Source organism: Falco naumanni, chromosome 4, assembly GCF_017639655.2.
Source record: "Falco naumanni isolate bFalNau1 chromosome 4, bFalNau1.pat, whole genome shotgun sequence".
Lineage (NCBI taxonomy): Eukaryota > Metazoa > Chordata > Aves > Falconiformes > Falconidae > Falco > Falco naumanni.
The window spans coordinates 92393238-92412630 of NC_054057.1; the positions used below are offsets into that span (position 1 = coordinate 92393238).

A 19393-nucleotide genomic window follows, 5' to 3' on the forward strand; every position below is an offset into this window, starting at 1 on the left:
AAATTAGTCAAAATATGGGCTTCTCAGACATTTAAGCTCTTGATTTTTAAAGTCAGAGTCAGCTACAGAGACACATTCCTGCATATTTAAAGAATTAGCATGCTCTTCTTCCATCCCCCATGGCTTTATGAAACTTAGGGTTCATGGGTTCAGTCTTTCAAAGCTCCACAGGGTTGGTGAAGGGGGTTTTATTGTAACCATTTCAATTTAAAAAAATATATCTGAAATGTAAAAATTCTCAGTAAATCACAGACTGAGCTTGTTGACCTTTCTTCCTTGAGGTAGACTTTAATTTCCCACCACACTCCCCCCACCACCCTTTCTCCTTATTTGAAACCATCTGCAAACAGAACTGTTATGGTGTCCCTGCCTGGGACATCCAGAAAAGTCAGACCCAGGTAGAGCTGCTGAGACCCTGGTGCCCTGGGAGGACAAACCCCCGCGCAGGGGAGCAGCAGCCCTGCCAAGCACAGCACAGCGCAGCGCTAACACATGCAGAAAAAGCCAGAAAAAAAATTATGTATAAAACATGACAGCTAAGAGGCTCTGTAAGAGCAACCATCACACCTCTAAGAACTAGATAATCTACATACTTGAAGTTGTTAAAAAATGCAGTCAAAAAAACCTAACAGTTTTTGGTTGGGTTTTGTGGGTTGGTTTGGTGTTGGGTTTTTTTTTGTCTTTTATTCTTTTTTTTGTGAAAATTTTTCAAGAAGAAATAAAATCTTCAACAACTGATGGATATGGAAAATGAAACAAAGCAAATATTTTTCAGCAAATAATCTCCTCCCAAGAAAAGATTTGTGACAAAAATCACTCGCATTACTCCTGACAAAGAAACAATGAAAACAAGTGGCTTTAACGGCTACCATGATGATTTCCTCCCCATCTCGAAATGCTCAAGACCTGTGTTCCAGAGCTATTCCCCTACTGCTTGTTGCCACTTTCAGGTCCCTTTGCAACAATTATTTTTTCTCAAGAACTTTTTTTTTTTTAGAAAAAGTTTTTTTGCATTAGGCAAATTAATGTGTCAAATGATCTGATTTCATTGTACTTTCTGTGAATCTTTTTACTTAGTGGCCTCTCAGCTCCATGCTGAGTTTGGAAAAGTGTACTTTTTTAAAAAGTTATAAATTACAAACTCCTGCTTTGTTCGAAGTTGCTACTCCACTATCAGTCTAAATAACACTTATTTTTAATTATTATTATTAACATCTCTTCTAAATTGCGCTTAGAAGAAAATAAATGCTCAGAACAACGACTGCCTGAAGTCGTAAAGGATAACACCCCTCTTACATGGTAACCTGTTCTTCTATTAGAAGCTGTGTTTGGGCTTTTAATCATTTAATAAATAATCATAAAAAGAAAACATCAGCAATCTCCACCACCATGTGCGCAGCCACCACAGAAGCAAGCACACAGCAGAGAGCCACACGAGTCATTCCCAGCTTGAATCCTGCACTGGGACTGGGCTCAGGAAGGTCCCCACACCAGTAACACACTGGTGAGTACCTCAGTGCCTGCTTAGATCTTCCTTACATCACCCCGAGGAGCAAGCAGGAACCATATTGGACAAACTGCTGTATCTCCAGCCAGACACTGAGCACCAGCCCAGCGCTTTCCCACGAGAAGCCTGTTTCCCTGGGGTGCCTGGCCAAGCGCGCCCTGGGCTCACGTGCCCTGCGTGATGGAACTGGGGGATGTGGCCCAGGTCATGCTCTCCTCACCCAAAAAACAAGCATTTATTACACAGAGTCTTAAAACCTGAAGATTCATATCTCTCTCTCTTTTTTTTTTTAACTTAAAAAAGTTTTACGTTTAAAATAACCCATGAAACAAAAAACCAGAAATGTTCTAGACATCTTGACCCACAGCAGTTTAAAACTCCCAGGTATATCTGTAAGCAGTACACGTATTCATCCCTGAAGAGATGAGGGACATTACAGGCAGCGAGGAAAATGCATGGTGAGGAGGACATGCTGATGCGGCACCAACACGAACAGGCTGGAAGTTTTCTATGTGCAGGGACCAGGGAGATGAGGGATCGATACAGACAGATCCCGACAGGGAGTTGGGAGGGAGAAGAAAAAAGAAGTTTGTGCAGGAGAGGCAGCCCTGCTGGATGAAGGATAACAGCAAACCTATTTCAGAATAAACAGAGAAGAGCAGCCACATTGCCCAGAGGGGGAGAGGGGAGAAGCCCCCAGCGCACACCACAAACCAGTGCGAGCACAGCAAAGCTCTCCGATAGGGATCACAGCCCCATCAACCTCCCCAGCAAAGTCTCCCAACCTTCCCACATCGCTTTTACCTCTTTGCACAGGTAAAAGCACTAACAAAGCCATGCTCCCAGCGCTGGTATGCTCTCACCCAGGTGTCTAGGTCACCTTCCCACGGACACAGGGCTTCCCGCAGCTCCAGCTCTGTCCCCAGTCTGGCAAACACATAGGAGACCGCCTCACCTCCCAGCCCTGCTCACAGGCAGGGAGCTGTGACACCCCCGCAGTGCCTCCCCATCCATCAAGGGGTGATGGAAACACTTTGCAGTCATAAAGGTAACTGCATCCCAGATGAGGAGGAAAGGCTACTGATTTGTTACTGGGATAATTAGTAAAGAAGTACCACCTGTATGTCGTTTCCTTCAGGAGCAGCAGTTGAAAATGAGCCAGTTCTTATTCTGGCTAAATGCTGCTGTCTGCAGGAGTGTGCACGGCACGTAACCCCAGCAGGTGCTGAGCAGAGGCAGCAGCTCCCTGCTCACCCTGTGCCAGCTGCGGCTGCCTGCTGCTTTGCACCCTCCCACTCCTCTTCACACCAGCCACTTCTCACCTCTACCCCAGATGAAGAGCAGCTGTCAACGCCACCAGCTTTTAAAGGCTTCTGTCAAGGAGTACTGCAAGCATGCTGAAAAAGCATAGTGATACAAAGTCATAGAGCTCCAAAACAAGACCAGGGTGTCAAAGAAAAAAAAAAAAAAAAAAAAATTAACAATGACCAAAATGTATGGCTGCATGTATTCTGTTCCGAAATATTCCTGTTCTGATGTCGCAAGCAAATGGGAAGGACTGTGCTGCAAATCTTAGGCAGGACTGCATCTGTAGCACAGGAGTACAAACTCTGCAGGCAATCTGTTTTATTTTTTTTTAAATCAAAGAGCCCTGCAGTCAGGTAGGAAGGTCTCCTGTGCCTGCACAAATGCTCTGCAAAAGGAAGAAGCCAGCAGGCGTTGCCAGCTGGGTGCTGTGTGGCCAGGCAGTGGGACAGGGTGTTTTTTTACAGAAATACCCTTACCTCCAGGCAGTGACACCTCTTCTGGGCAGGTTCAGCTAGATCAAATGGGGATGTGGTTCTTGCTGAGATTGAGGCCATCAAGGCCTCCAGCATGGCAAAAACACCACACAGGTCTTGTTAAATAAGGTTTATAACTCTGCAGAGCCTACACATTTCCAAGGAGTGATGCTGCTGGTATTTCCCACTAGGTGACTGGCTCACTTCTCTGCATTTCAGGCTTATTAACATATGGCATAAGTCCAAAAGCGATGACAATTCACTGGAATACTGAAGAACGGAATGAAAGATTTGAACATTAGAAACAATGCTTTGCCCCCAGAACCATGCCAATAATGCCAACTTGGTATTAAAAGCAAAATATTAAACAAATATATTGGTCCCATACTTCCTCCTTAAACTTTCGCCGGGGGATTTGTGGGCTGGGTGTCAGCAGAGGTGGTGGGATGCGGTGAGCTGGGATCTGCAGCCTGTGCTCTCGATGGCGGCAGCAGCATCTTTATTCTCACTCCAGTGAAGCACGTGATTGTAAGACTTTTCCCTCTCCATTATGTTATTGAGAAAAGAGCCAATCTCATTATTCCAGAATATGAATAATGATCAAAAAAACCCCTTGGGATGCCCTTGGTGCCACCCTGAAAGGTGGATGCTAGTTAGCACAGTCCTACTTTCTGCATTTGCACCAAATGTATTAAATTCAATTTGTGGTGAAGAATGCATTACGAAGTTCTGAAACCTTCCTGCTAACATGAAGTAGCTAAAAACATGAGGAAGAAGAAAATGTACAGGAGCATTTCTTTCACCGAGTGAAATACTCTTACAATAGTACAGGAACCACGTGGGTGTTGGAAGGCACGGATTATTCTCTCTGTGAGCAATTTGTACCACACTTGAGCACTGCCTCTATCTTTCAAATTTCTGTTAAATACCTTTAAAAAAAATAAATAATGGATTTGGCAGCAATATCAGCTGCCACGGATTCATCCACTGGCTTTTAATGAGTCCTCAGCAGCGGCAGTATTGCTGTTCCAGGCGCCAGCCGGGTGTCCCACCTGGCTGGCCTCTCTCCCTGGGCAGGCAGCGCAGAATTAAAGAAAGCATCTAACACCGAATATTACAGGTGTGGAAGAGGGGAAGACAAGATGACCATTTCAATACTCAGTAACAAAAGAACTAAGGTATTTTGCTCTTTTCCTGTTTTCCTTGGCAAATAAAGAACATCTGTTGTATTTCTGTATAATGAATACATACAGATTTCGGACTTTTAGCATAAAGTGGGATTTTCCCTAACTAAGGGATAAGAAAAGAATGAGCATTACTGGTTTTCTAGGTGCCTGGTTACTTATAAAATCACCATTATTCTGGTGATCTTCCATGAAGAGCAGAAATTCACCCTGCTAATCTTTATAGCTGTATTCTACCACGTGTAACTGGATCAGTTCCTTTCACCTCTGTCCATGCCTGATATGTTGAGCTTTTGTCTTCCGTTTCATGGCTAAGCGTATTTTAATACTAGATAATGTTATTTTTGCAGGTATTTCAAATGCCACTTAGCTTAAAGCTCCGTGTGCTTGGGAGGTTATGCGATGTTAAACCGACAGAGAGTACATAAAGCATGTTATAGAAGCGAACATTATATAGGATGGTAGTTTGATCCAGGAGATGATCATACCGTGGAATAAATGAGGCGTTTGAATTCAGGGTGTTTGCAGTTGAGGTTCGTCCCTGCTTTGGCGTAGATCACAGCGAGATGGCTGGTGGTCTGCGCGGCCCGACAGCCCCAGCCCGGGCAAACCCACCGCGGACCCCCAGAAGGAGGGGGCTACAGGCGACACTTAAACCCCAGCCCCAGCAAAGAGGTGGTAGCAGGAGAAAAAAAACCCAAAGCAAAATGAAAGAGAAACTTGCTGATTACAAGTAAAGCTTTTGAAGATTACATCAAGTCAAACTTTTATTAGCAAAGTTGTATTTCATGTAAAATGGAAATCTCTTTTAAAACCATACGTGCACATATGCATGATACAAACAGCCACTACAGTACAACACGTTTCTCTAAACTTTAATAAATGCACACTAACGTTTTGCTCAAAAAAGCAACATTGTAACGGTGACACCACATTTGCTTTGATCTTTTCTCATGAAGTTACAAAGTATCTCGTTTAAAGTAACAATAATACAAACGAAACAGACAGAGTGCTTTGGCTCAAACCCACCCGCTGGTGCCTGCCTGGAACCCAACACATCAGTCGGACCACTCAAGACTTTTACATGAAAGATCCAGAGCTGCAATGTAAACATGTACTGGTACTCCGACATGGTTTATACGCCTTATTTTGAAATACTAAATGTTAACAGAGATGCAGCTGAGGGCTTGATCCATTGTCAAACAAAGGAAATGCTCTTGCCATGAAGAATTTCCTTTCTTTATATCCGTGCTTACAGCTACGTAATCTAGATTTACCACTCATCTGCAAAATAATGACTATAAAAACTTATGATATTTCCTTTCAGAAGCATGCAAGGATCAGTGAATCTTATTCTAACTTCAGTTTACAAAACTGCATGTGGAATTACTGTTACAAATCCCCACCCCTTTTACATAGAAAGATTGTGCTACTATTTGTTTTCATCTCAAAAATAATCTCGGCCTGAACACTTTCATTAAAACCTCTCAGTGCATTGGCTCTGACCCATTCAGTCAATGGAAGCAGTTATCAGGAAAAGAGCTACTCATTAAAATTGGTGTAAGAAGAACAAAACACAACAAGTATCACAAATCATTACATGATATGCTAATTAGATCCATTTAAAACTTGAGTTGCAAAGGTTTTAAAATTTATTATACATACACACATATTTTTATCCAGAGGGGAAAGTCATCTTCTGATTTGGTTCCTAATTCTGCCCTTCCTAAAGATCCAGCCCCAGGAGGGCTCTGATACCCAGCCCTGTGCTGTTACGTTATATATATATATAAAAAAAATGTAATTGCACAATCAAGAACTTGTAGGAATGGCCCCAGATTCATTTTCTGGCAAAATCTGGGGACCTGGTCTCAAGAACCCCCCAGATTTTGCCAGAAAATGAATCTGGGGCCACTCCTACAAGTCTTGATTGTGCAATTACATTTTATATATACATATATATATTTAAAAACACTTAGGTCTGAGATTGCAGTCCATACCAAACCAATGGTATGCTGCTCTGTGAACACAAATGGCTCACTTGCACAGGACCTATCACATAGTTGTTTTTTTTTCCCATTAGTTAGAAGATTTAATTTTGTTTCATTTTTTTGCACAGATAAAACTGCACAATTTTTTGAGAAACATCCACCCCTCTCTTGTTCCAGAGGAGGCTGCTTAAATCTGCAAGCCAGGATTTCTGGAGCCAGGGGAACGCCTCCTCCTTGCTGGATGAAATTGCATCCTGGGCTGACTAAGATACCAAATCTGCAAGTGTCATTTCCCCTCTCACACTTGTAACTGCCAGCAAAACGTAATGGCACAGCGTAACCAAATGTAACCAAGCTAACAGCCATGGCATCGGTAATTAATAATTCCCTGCCCAGCACGCCTGCAGGCTCACACGGCTGGCCACCCCTGACTCCCTCCTCCCAGCAGGCAGCCTGCAATTCCCTGCTAGGCATTCATTAATGAAACCAGCACAGATTTCCAGCAACTAATTTCAATAAACACTTCTGGCCAGAGTGGGGACAAAAAAAAAAGGTTACTTGACATAACATACTATTTCAGAACTGTGGTACAGTTGGTGATACTTTCTATTCAGCCTACATGGCCATGCTCCCTCTCACCTGTAACAGACTGCCCTAGAAAAAATGCAGCCCATCTCCCGGCAATGACAGAAAACTGCTCAGGAAAACCTAAGCTTGCTCAGTTAGTTTACTTTTGAAAGCAAATCTCTAGAAAACCATTAGTGTCCTGCACTTTCCAAAGTACACTGTATGAGTGGTACCCTTACAATAGAAAATAAAACCCCAGCGGGGGGGGGGGGGGGGGGGGGGGGGGGGGGGGGGGGGGGAGGGGAAAGCGAAATAAATTATTGGGAAAGAGAAAAAAGCTCAGCTGAGTGAGATTCCCCAGGAGTTTTAGCCATTTGCTTAATATTCATTGGGCATATTCCTCAAAAGTCAGAGCATGCTGTAGAAACTCCACTGCACATCTTTTTGTCACTGCATGATTTTTAGGCCCTAAGGCATCATGAAACACCAACATTAAGATTTAAGGATCTGAATTAAAATTTTAATAGAAAAAGCACTCATACCGGCACAGATGAGTAGCACATCACAGGAATGTCATAAACATCTCTTAGCAGCAACAGAGCAAGTGATAGCACAGGGGATTTATATTCATTATTCGATAATTTGACACTCAATAATATGATTTGAAATTTGTGTCTGTTAGCATAGGCATTTTCTGGGACAAGGAGTCTAGTTGATCTGCAGTGACCCGAAGGACAAGCAATCAGCTGACTGGGACTGCGGATGGGTTGCATCCTGCCCCCTCCGGGTGCCTGCCTACAGCTCTGCCCGTGCCGGTGCCCCGTGGCCGGTGCGCTCTGCTGGCACAGCCACCACCAGGAGAGCCCTCCCCGGCCCTCCGCACCGCCCACGAGCTGGGATCCAGGGAATCCCACCCCAGTTTGGCTCCCTAACGTCGTTCCTATTTTCAAAGACCCTTGCCTATGCGCTAGTGCGAATGATTCCTGAAGGAATTACACCACAAACAGCCCCAAGCTTGCAGCAAAGGCTGTCACCGCTGTAATCAGTCCCAAGGATTTACCTGGTCTGGGCTGCAGCAGGCAAGAGCCAGCAGGGAAAGATCCTGGTGTGAAATGTCTCTGTTGGCCAGATGCCAGTTCTCACATTTCTCCAATTAATTATACACTCCCCTCTTTTTAAAATGAGGATTTTTTTCAAAAATGAAAATTACTTTGGACTTTTCCAGCATTTGGATTGAGTGAATGACAGAAAAAAACCCTTTATAAGTAATAAAAAAAGTGAATGATTTGTGTCACCGGCATGGAGTGGGGCGATTTGTGACTCAGGGCAGATTTCCACTCATTCTTTTATACTCATACACACGGCATCACTGGCGGTTTTGGGCTGGCGGTTTGGGGTTTGCTTTTCCCAACTGAAGGCTATATGAAAGGCCCTTAGAAGCTAAAATAAAATAAAATAAATAATTTTTTTTTAAAAAAAGAGGAACAGATAAGCAGAAGCATCGAGCTTCTCAAGGCCACTGCTTTGGGAAGGCACTGGGCACTGGGGAGGAGCCCAAGCCCCAGGGGTCTGTGTGCGAAACACAGCGTTTCTGCTGGGAACAACCCCCACCTCTGCGGGCAAATAACCAGTCTGAAGTGTAGCTGTTCCTGGAAACTCGTCACCCTGTCAGTAATTCCTGCTTCCTCTCTTTCTTCCATTGAAGTAATGGAGGCCATGAAGGAGCCATTGGGGATAGTTGCCTAATTACTCTCCCGATGCAAAATGGCTTTTAGGATCTATTCCTCCTGCAGTAACTATTTTAAAAAAAACGTTACAACTGAAGCGCCAGCCATTTGTAAGTGCAAGAAGTGAAGCCATATCGATGCTCTACTCAAATAAGTGTAGTCAAAGATACAAATGCTTTTAAAGAAATTCAGGAGATTCCAATACAAAAAGACCAAAAAAATGTGCCGTACAGCTTTGCTGAGTTAGTGTTGGAGAGGCAAAGAAAAGAATGAGATTTAAACCAGCATTCAGTAAACAAAATATAAAAGAAACTATACCATAATATTTTCTCTTTGCTTTCGCTTCTGTTTATTTAACAATGAGTAGCTTGAAAATAAATGATCTCTTGAAAGTCAGGTAGGTCTATTTGATGTGACACTAGAAAGAGGTGAGATTTCTATGACTTGTATACACACAACTCCTTCTGAAAACTAGTTTTGTTGGTCCAAACTCATAACGAGAAGCAATTCTACTCATTCCTACACAGCTATACAGACTCATGCTAGCAACGTGTCTCATTTCAAAATAATAGAAGGTTGATTTTTACTTGTGTCAATATTAATATCATATGTACAACGTCTCCATGAAATGTATGCTAGCGCACAAATATACAGATATGAGACAGACAACAAGCGTTTTGCTTAGAAATGCAGCTTGCAGAGGCTCGGGAAAACAAATTAAAATACTTTCTAATGATGGTGGATGGGAACCCTGTTTTGCCTTGCCACAGGAAAGATACTGCAGCTTAACTTATTTAAGGAAATAGTGCCAGCTACTGGACAGAAGATTCATCCAAAAGGCCAGAGTTTTGTCTTTTAAGAGCAATTTTTCTGTGGATAAAGTTGCATCTCTAAGTATTGGTAATTGCAGTCAGCTGAAACCACTAAAGTAATTCTAGAGTATCACAAGCAGTTTATTTCTTTATGAAACATTATACAATATATAGAATATATTTCTCCAGTATTTTAAATTATTGTTTTTCTCAGTAGGATGCATTGTGTCACTTTGCAGAGTTACTTGGTTTTGTTTGATTTTCTTGTTGTGTTATAACCTCTACAATGCTGAGGCCACAGTACAAGAGAGAATACTACATATACATGTATGTACAAAGTGACCACAGGCATACAGGAAAAAAAAATAAAATACTATACAGAGAAACATATTCCAAACCTTAGAAATACACGGAGTAGCAGTTAAGTATACAGATGTAACACTGAGAAATTCTGTTTTGGTAAGATTAAGACATTTTGTATAGTAAAGAATTATTTGTTTTGTTTTAATTAGAAGTAAACACCTAGAAATTAGGATGGAAAATCATCTTTTAGTGGCAGTGACTTGTTTTCGTATTACCTGGATGACAGGTTCCTGACTGGCTCAATTGGCAACCTGCTTCCAATCACATGGGGTAACTGCGGAGTACTAATCAAGATAAATATCACAATTAAACACGAATCATTCTTGCTAATATTTTAGGCGTGGAGAGGAAAAGTTGCTGTTGAACTCCCAGTGCTTTCCACTGATCCTTTTTCCTTAGATCCAGAATAAGCTCCAATAAATGAACCATCTTCATTGAACATCCCATGCTCCCCTTCGCCATAATCTACCAGACTATCAGCACTTTCAGTGGCTTTAATGTCCCCGTTAATTGACTGGAGGCTGCCTTTCAGCGGCTTTTCATCGCTGTCACTACAAAACAAAGAAATGCCTTTCCAAAAATCTAGCTTTTAATTGCAAGCGCGGAAACTGCTCTTTTTATTGTGAAAGCAAGCAGCAGGAGGGAAGAGCGGGGGAAACAGCTCTGGGTGGTACCTGGGGAGTGATGTGACCCCTCGAGTCCTGCTGGGTCTGGGGCACCTCTGCCAGGTCACACACCCCTGAGTGCCCCACGTACCTGATTCTGTCATTATTACCACAATGGATTCGGTTAAAAAGGCAAACATAAATTTGGGGTTTTTTTCCCCCTTTTTGCCTCGGGCAGAGACCAGAACAGGCAAAAAGCAAAGGGGAAAGAAAAGGGAATGCTGGAAAGGATCTGAGGGATCCACTGCAGTGCCAGTGCTGATATCAAGCTTCGGCACCTTACAGAAAGAGATGTTTTCATTTTACAAAACAGTGGGCAATATTCAGGGCCTATTTATTTCATTTTTCTTTCAAGGTGTGTGAGTGAACCCATACAAAGTTGTGGCATGGGGCATCAGGTGTAGGTCGTATCTTACTGCTTTGTGAGCAGCTGTTTGATTTGAGATGAATGAAAAAGGGTTTTTTTCCCCTTTTTTAATTTGTCCTGTTGTTATCTGACTGTAACTGATGGAGTTTCTCTCTGCTAAAGGGGAAACACAAGGAAAAAGGAAAGCAGAATCAGAGTGTCTGTATCTGCTCATATGCACTCAGTGTTCAATGGCAATTTCATGGACACACCAAAAATTCAGGGAAAAAGGAAACTCCACTGGCCACTCCTGCCTGAACACAACGTTTGGGGTGATTTAGAACACAGATTAAAAGACTACAAAAAAAAAACCCAAATCAGGCCTCTGAACTAAGTACATAATTACTCAATTATGGCCCTTGCTGATGCCAACTAAGTGTCAGAGCTTTGGTAATGTTATCTAAGGAAGGCCAGAGAAATACACCTGAACTTTACCTCTTCAGCATCTAGTTAATAATGTGTTTAATCAATACACTAAAAATATTTGCTACCTTTATTCACATGGCACTTCTATTGATAAAAAAGACAAGTTTGGAGTTTGAGGGAAAAGGAGGGGGTCAAAGTTATTAACCTCAGGACTTTCTTACCTTTCTAAATATTTGTCCCATTAGAAAGCATTAAAAATTAAATAAAGATGAAATTATGCAGAAAAAAAACCCTATTTCAGTACAAATAATGTAGGATATATAAGTGGGATTTGAATAGAAATTTTACGCCCTTAAGGCCAGTGACACCAGTTTTCCACCACAGTTCTTATAATGATGTACTTTTTTTCACACCACGGTTAGGTAACATTGTAAGCTTTAGTTATTTTAAAGCAGCCAAAGTGATTATTTTCAGTTCTCCTACAGAAACTTCTGTAGTTAGGTTTGTTTGGGTTTTTGCCATCTCTTACTGTATTTTAAGCTTTTTAAAATTCTCTTCCACTAAATGAACGTTCCCCATATTACACGATTTAGGCCTGACTGGGTGTCAGATACCCACTGAAGACATAAAAGTCTTCCTATTGACTTCAGTGGACATTACAGTAGGAACCCAAATTATCATATATATGTACATTATTCATAAATGCTAATTAAAAAAAAAAAAAAAGGCAAGTGAAAACCACTGATACATCAACATTTACTTATATCCCGACTTGGATGGATTTAAGTATACTGCATATACCCTTATATTCCTACTATTACCCACGCCTATGAGGTTTGCTTTGAAAATGAAAAATAGCATTAATTGCATGCTATAAAAATGTCCTAAATAACGATGACATCTGGAAACAAACAAATCCCCAACAAATAAAAATGCTTGTTAAAGCAGGTCCTATTTACCTATATTCCCCAAAGATTTCATCTTTTATTGATTGAGCTTCGGGATCTGGATGCAGATCTTCTTTCTCTTTCACTGTACAAATAAAATAAAGCACAGATCTGTATGCCATGTTCTCCGTGGACTTTTCTTTCCGTAGGTGCAATGGGCAAGCTGCCTGTTGCCTAATGCAGGGGGCAGTGGCTTGCACTGCATCTGTGGCTGGGCACAACAGCATGCTGCTGTCTAGGGTCTGCAGCCATTCCAGGCTTTGTAAGAAAGCTTGCAAGTGTCTATGGAATCAGAATGGTTTGGATTGGAAGGGACCTTTAACAGTCATCTAGTCCACCACCCTGCCGCGGGCAGGGACACCTTCCACCAGACCAGGCTGCTCCAAGCCCCGTCCAGCCTGGCCTTGGACACCTCCAGGGATGGGGCATCTGCCATCACTCCGGGCAACCAGATTTATACTTAAATAGTTAGGCTTGAATCCTTACTCATTGCTTTGAAAATTAAAGAATGACTTTTAGCAAAATTTTCTATTGTTAAGCAGTTTGGCTACCCATGGAAGCGATGTTGGCATGCCAAGCAGCAGCTGCCAGGTGGGAAGCGAGCCGGCAGCCCCCGTGCGGCTCAGGGTGCAGCTGGTGAAGGACCTTGACTCTACGGCTGGATTAAATGCTGGAAGATTCAAGGAGGCCTCTGCAAGATCTCTGACCAGCACACAGCAGTATCTTGCCCAGAGAGCAGAGTTTCACTTCTGTTCATTAGATTCCATTTTGTGGATATTTATCAAAAGCTACAAATCCTAATTGGATGTTCCTGCTTGCGGCTTTGCAGCCTCCAGAGATAAAAGTCTGAAGGATGCTCTTTATTAACATGTGAACATAGCGAAAGGACAATAAATCCATTTACCTGAGTATTTTCCTCCTTTATTTCTTCTGACAAAGCAAACAGTTAGCAGCAGCAGGGTGAGCAAAGCGATGGCACACATCAGTCCAATAAACCACCCCTGGGTGGAAATTCCATCGTAAATGCCAGCATAGGCTTTGCAAAACAGAAGAGGAGTAAAAAAGATGAAAATTAATCAGAGGAAAAGGGCATCATCCTCCTATAACATGAAAACAGAACATGATCTTCGCTGGATCCTAATTAAATCAGTCTATCACTACTTTTTGTGTTCAACTTAAAGAACAGCAAGACAGAAATATGTCCGGAGAGTGACATTTTTAGATTTATGGGGAACGTGCAGCATACAAGGCACAATACAGACATTTTGGAAAGGTAATTCTGAGAGAGCAGTCGACTCAAAGGATTAATGCCAAATAGGAAAGCTGAGCAGAGAATTGTTAAGCCTCTCATGCAAAAGCAGTTTTGCGAAAGAAATAGAATTAAAAGTGCACCCGCTACATGCAAACCGCTGGAGTGGCACACTTAAAATGGATTGTACCACAGTACTACCCTTTCCAAATCACATAGGAGGGAAAACTGGTTTGTAAAGGTTTGTAATTGTTCCAGGCTATCGTGCATCAAGTACAAGCACAGGGCTCTGCCGGGAACCACGGATGCATTTATGCTCCCGTAGGATTCAGCCGCAAAGGTCAACTTAAAAATCACCGAACAAAATTAAGATTTTGGTACACTTTCACTGCACAATGTAAGATGAAACCTCAGCATTTATTTACATTCAAAATAAATCTTTATCACCTTGAAGGGTTTCGTGTCTCACCTCTCCCCCTTGTCTCAATAACATCTTCAAAAATGCTATTGTTATCAACCCAATTCTTAGTCACTAGACGAACTGTATATTCAGTTCCAGGCTCAAGCGCCTCAATGGGGTGAAACTTTTGGGTGGGTTTTACTGCTTCTGAAATCTTGCCGATCCCTTTACCTATGGAATGTACATATTTAAGTCATATCGATTAATGGTATTCATTGAACAAAAAGCCTGTGAAATGCAGTTACAAATAACGTAAATAACACGCAAAAACGACACACAAGGATTTTTAACATTTGTCATCAGGTAAGCTGATTTTCCAAAGCAGGCAGTAAAGTAAAAAACATTCCCCTTATTTGATTTTTAATATTCTATCAGATAAAATAAACAGCAGACTGAAGTAATCCTGATGTTTATGAAGGGGTTTGTACATTTCCCAGGATGAAAGTTAATATTGATGGGGGATTACGGATCTGCTTTAACTAATGCGTGCTTAAAAAATTACAACTTGAAAGTGGGCTTGCTTTGTATAGATAATCTGGGGTTTGACGCTTCTCCCATTGAACTGAACTCAGCAGGGAAGCACAGACAGCTTGTTATCTGGAAATAGATTCTTATGCGTCTCACAGAAAAAAAAATTAACATTGGGATTTGTGCTCATTTCTCTGCTGACACTGATTTTCCATGTCCTTTTAAATTCCACAATGCCTGCACAAAGTGCTGTTTTCGATATAGCTGAAGTTTACTTTTAAATTGGCGTTTAGGCATTTACACGTTGCAGATGAGTTTAATATTTGGTTAGGAGGTAGAAGGGAAATTCCAGTAGCCCTACTTTTAGAGCCTTTTTACTTGCAAAATGCCTATTGTGATTTCTGTCTGGATTAAGATGGCAGGGTATTAAATAAGCTTTGTTAAAACAGCATTTGCGGATAACAGAAAAAAGGACATCTACAGAGGTTAAGCAACCACCGCCTGAACATGAAAAGCCTGTTCATCCAAGCCAACTCAGAACTGCATGTCAACACGGGAGACCTCTGCAGTCAACCCATGGGTCCAACATGGGGGTGCGCCTGCCCTCCACGGCAGGAGAGAATTGGGAGGGGCTGCACTTAATAAACATCAATTTTTAATTGTGTTCAGTTGCCTAATTTGCCTGCTTTACCCAAAGTTGTCTGAGCTAAGGGTTGAGCACACAGTATTATTTGAAAACTACTTGACCGATTAGCACTGACAGTAAAACAACGCTTGATAATACTTAAACTAGTAAACAAGCAAAGCAAGAAGCTTTCAGAGATTAAGGCTTAGTTGACAGCTGAAGGGGAAAAAACCAAAAAGATTAAGATGAATCCAAGCACAATCAAAGCAGCAGTTCAAGATAAGTTTTCCAAGGCAACTATACATGTATTACAATAAGCAGTTAAATTAGTAGACCATTGGGACTCAGAGAGAACACAAACGGCTGAAATACTGCTGATACTGAAGCACAGCTTATTAGCATAAATTAATCCATCTATCGGTAATTTTTGCTAAATGAAGCATAATGAGCCATAATTTTTAATCAAACTGCAAATTAAACAACAGGATACCACAGGTATATTTTAATTACATGTTCTAAAATCAAGACATCAGAAAACCATATTTAAATGGAAACACTATCCATAAAGTAACAAGAGTGAATGTGAACCTTCAACCCACTGCACATTAAACACCGTACAACACTCAGGCATGACACATCAACCGCAGGGTCCGCGCTGCACCCGACACACGTCTCCTTAGGAAGCATTTCTCCTGAATTCTTGGTAAGCAAAATGCTTAACCCTGAGCTCAGTGGCAGCCCACGGCGGGGGGTCATCATGCGCTTCCTTAAACCAACTTAACCAGTCTGTATCCTTCACCTATTTATTTCCAGCTTGGGCCAGCCTCTTCTTTTTGAACAGTCAGCTCTTTACAGAAGCAGAACGGGGGAACTGATACGGCTGAAAAAGAACCCTTTTCTGGCAGGTTATTGCGCAGCTGTATCAGCCCCTCTGGCCATGCTGCTGCCCTGGCACACCGAGCAGCGCTGGGCTGAGATGCTCCTATGGGAACGAGGGTTTGAGCCCAGCCTGGTCCAGGACCGGGGATCTACCATTGCCTCTCCAGGCTGGTTTAACGTCACCTGGCCCAAAACACTAAACAAAATATTTTAATTTTTTTTTTAAAAAACTCGGTACAGGTGTACACTGCTGGGTGATTATGAAGTTTCTTTCCATGCAATTTCTTTCTGGTATGTGTTACACACCCAATATAGTACCTACAGAGGAGAAAGCATTGCTAATTGGGGCAAGTTTGATGGCTGGAATAGAAAAAGCAGTGTAGCATCCTGAAAAATAAAAGCAAAGATATACAGATAAGGAAAAGCCCAACATACTGAAAGGTCAGTGAGCTGCAGAAATTAGCTTCAGAAAATTGAAAGCAGTTGGGTTAGGTTTTTAATCTACAATAAGGGAGAAGCAGCATTAGTAATAAAGGCATATCACCAGCACTTCTCATCTTCCCCCACTATTTATCAGCCATACCATGGGACTCGCATGAACATTAAACACTGAACTGCAATTTTACAATATTCCTACCGGGCCTCAAGATTTATGAGAGCAACAGAACACACATTTTTTATAGAAGCTTACGGTATAAAGGGAAAAACAATATAAACTGCCCCCAAAGACTTACAAGAGCGCTAGTTCTCAAAAAGTTAGCACATCTGTTATAAAACACACTTACATAAAAAAAAAACAAAACAACTGGCAGTCTAATAGCTAAATACTAATTGTGGGCAACATCTTAATTTATAACCATACCTGTCTAAATACATCTGCTGCAATAAATGGAAAGTTGAACTTTCATTAATTTTCCCCTACTGCCTGGCTATTAAAAGCGTATAAATATGCATCGCAAGTATCCTTAAGCTTCTGGGCTTTTTTAGTGCTGGAGGTAACTCATGCTAAATTGGGAATCTTTTAAGCTATAGAGATTAGTAAACCTGTTGTACGTGAAGTCTATTGAGAAGAATTTATAGGTGAGTTAGTGGTCATCTATTGGTACTGATTGCCATTTGTAGGAGAAATCTGAGCTCGGACAAGACAACAGCTTATAGCTTGTTCATCTCTTCCTGCTTCTCTTTAACCCTCTGTGTTGGCTGCACTGGGGCAGACTGATACAAGAGGACGAAGTGTGTGTGTGTAAAAGACAAAGACAAACAGTTAATCACAAATTTGCTTCAAGTACTCCAAGACCGATATATTTTGCACATTATATTTAACATGCCTATTTTTCTTGCTCAAAACGATAGGAGTTTGAAACAGCGATGCACCACAGATCCCATTGCCCAGCCCAGCCGGTGGGCAGCAGCCAGGCTGGCAGGCTGGTTTGTTGCCTGCAATTAGCAACAGTGTTTGATGTTTGATGGGCTACAGTTTCCCCAGCCAAAGAGGAAGCAGAGTGGAGTGTCATAAATGACAGAAAAAGAAACTTTTCCCCAAGATTTCACCAGGTTCTCCCGATTCCCAGCACATAGGGTCTGCTCTGGGGGTTTGCTGGGAATAATACCAGTGGTTACATATGGCTAAGGCAGTTGTATTTTTCCTTTTTCACTCTGCCTGACAGAAGAGAACTAAACCCATACAAAGTTTTGTTACAAATGGTTACTCTCCTCATCTTATGGTGTGTCACAAAGGTTAGTACCCTCCAGCTAGGATTTTCAAGGAGCCTCTGGGATTTACGTGCCAATTGCCACTGAAATATAATGAAACTGGTGAACTTCTATTCTCTGGCCTCTCTGGAAAATAAAACTACAGCTGTACGGCTTCCTCTGGATGAACTTTTCATTAAGGCTTGAATTTCTGGTCACACAGTAATAATTGTCAACATGTAATACGCGTTTAGTAATCCTCAAGAAATGCTGGTAACCAGATGAAAAGAAGCTTTATGTTGAAGAAGGGCTGCTATATTTAATTATTTTCACTTATGTCAAAACATTATTAAGTGTTACGGTTCTGAGGGCTAATGATCATTGGGAAATCAACATTTTCAAGGGGAAAATTAATTAGTTTGTAGGTCATTTAAGAAATATTGCCCAAAAATGAAAAAGTTAGAGATAAAACTCATTTTCTAAAGGCAGCATACCTTCATCTATGGAATGAAACCAAGGCAAAGCCACAAAATTTAAACTAGGATTTGTTTTGCAATGCAAATATCCTTTTGCACAGGTTCTTCATTATTGTCCACAGTATTTTATCAACAAATGATACAACTCTTTGGTTGTCTATCAGTGTTTCACATCTGAGTCATTACGGCTCTGTTTATTATCTTTCATAAGACAGACACCTTTTATTTCATTGCCTTCGTATTAGCCGACAATGCTGGTCATGTCGGGTCATGCAACAAGGATGCTATCAATGAAAGCTTTTGTATTGCCTACTCCTATTTCTCACTAATTCCAGTGGGCCTGCATTTAATCCTAGAGACAAACACCAAAGTGTAGTTTTCCTCAGTGAAGTAATTACACAGAAACAGCCCCTTCTGAGAGAGGCAGCGCTGCCGAGCAAAGGGCTTGCTCCCCACTGCCGTCAGGCAGGCACAGAGCGTGGCACTGCTCTGCTGGACAAGGAAGAAATAGAAATGTGAGCATGAGATGGTCTTTTCCCATCAGTATCCACTCACTGACCTTTTGGTAAAGTGTTGCTGATGTGAAGCAATGTGTTACTCCTTACAAAATCTGAATTTGAATGGTTCATTCTCAGAGGAAGATGCTGCAGCTGTAGAGGAAGGGTATGATCTACCCATTTATCTATACTGGGAGTTATATTTATTTAATTGAGAGATATATTTTTTTTACTAAATTCAGTCATTCATGCCATTTCAAACTCATCAGGAAATGGGTTGCACATAAATTACAGGCTGGTAAAATTATCATTTAGAGCACAACAATTTTCCCTAAACAGACTTGATTTTAGTGGTGATACATGCATACTCGCATATCCCAACCTACAGTGGCAGGGGTAACTGCAAGTAAGTGAAAGCGACAGCGGTGATGCAGATCATGTACATCGATGATAAAATGTGAATGAATCTGTAGCTTCCACCTCAACATCCCCACTTTCCTGGCAGAACCCATTGTGAAATGCTGAAATACACACGGCACAGCCTGCAAAGCTGTATTACAGCAGTGGAAGCTACTCAAAGTCTTACAATGAACAATGAGAACTTCAGGGTTTTATTACTAAAACCAGAACACAGTGGATATAGAATCACTGAATCAAAACCCAAAGAAACTTGGAGTGCTCTGTCATGGAGTTTCATTTCAGAAGGCACCACATTTTATATTTGTCATTTA

General features: G+C 41.6%; 1 protein-coding gene across 7 annotated transcripts in view; it reads right to left on the bottom strand.

Moving 5' to 3' along the window:
* Nucleotides 1-9487: 9487 nt before the first annotated feature.
* Nucleotides 9488-19393, bottom strand: part of CHL1 (cell adhesion molecule L1 like) — a 135360-nt gene continuing 125454 nt past the window's right edge. For 4 of the 7 annotated variants that reach the window (XM_040592604.1, XM_040592601.1, XM_040592602.1 and 1 more), the window contains 4 exons: nucleotides 14035-14196; nucleotides 13221-13352; nucleotides 12329-12401; nucleotides 9488-10483 (listed from right to left, as the gene is read on the bottom strand). In XM_040592604.1, the coding sequence (XP_040448538.1) occupies nucleotides 10267-10483; nucleotides 12329-12401; nucleotides 13221-13352; nucleotides 14035-14196 (584 nt within the window). In that variant the 3' untranslated portion in view covers nucleotides 9488-10266. Of the gene's footprint in view, nucleotides 10484-11590; nucleotides 11595-12328; nucleotides 12402-13220; nucleotides 13353-14034; nucleotides 14197-19393 lie in introns of all 7 variants that reach the window. The other 3 variants (XM_040592606.1, XM_040592605.1, XM_040592607.1) reach the window with 3 other exon arrangements.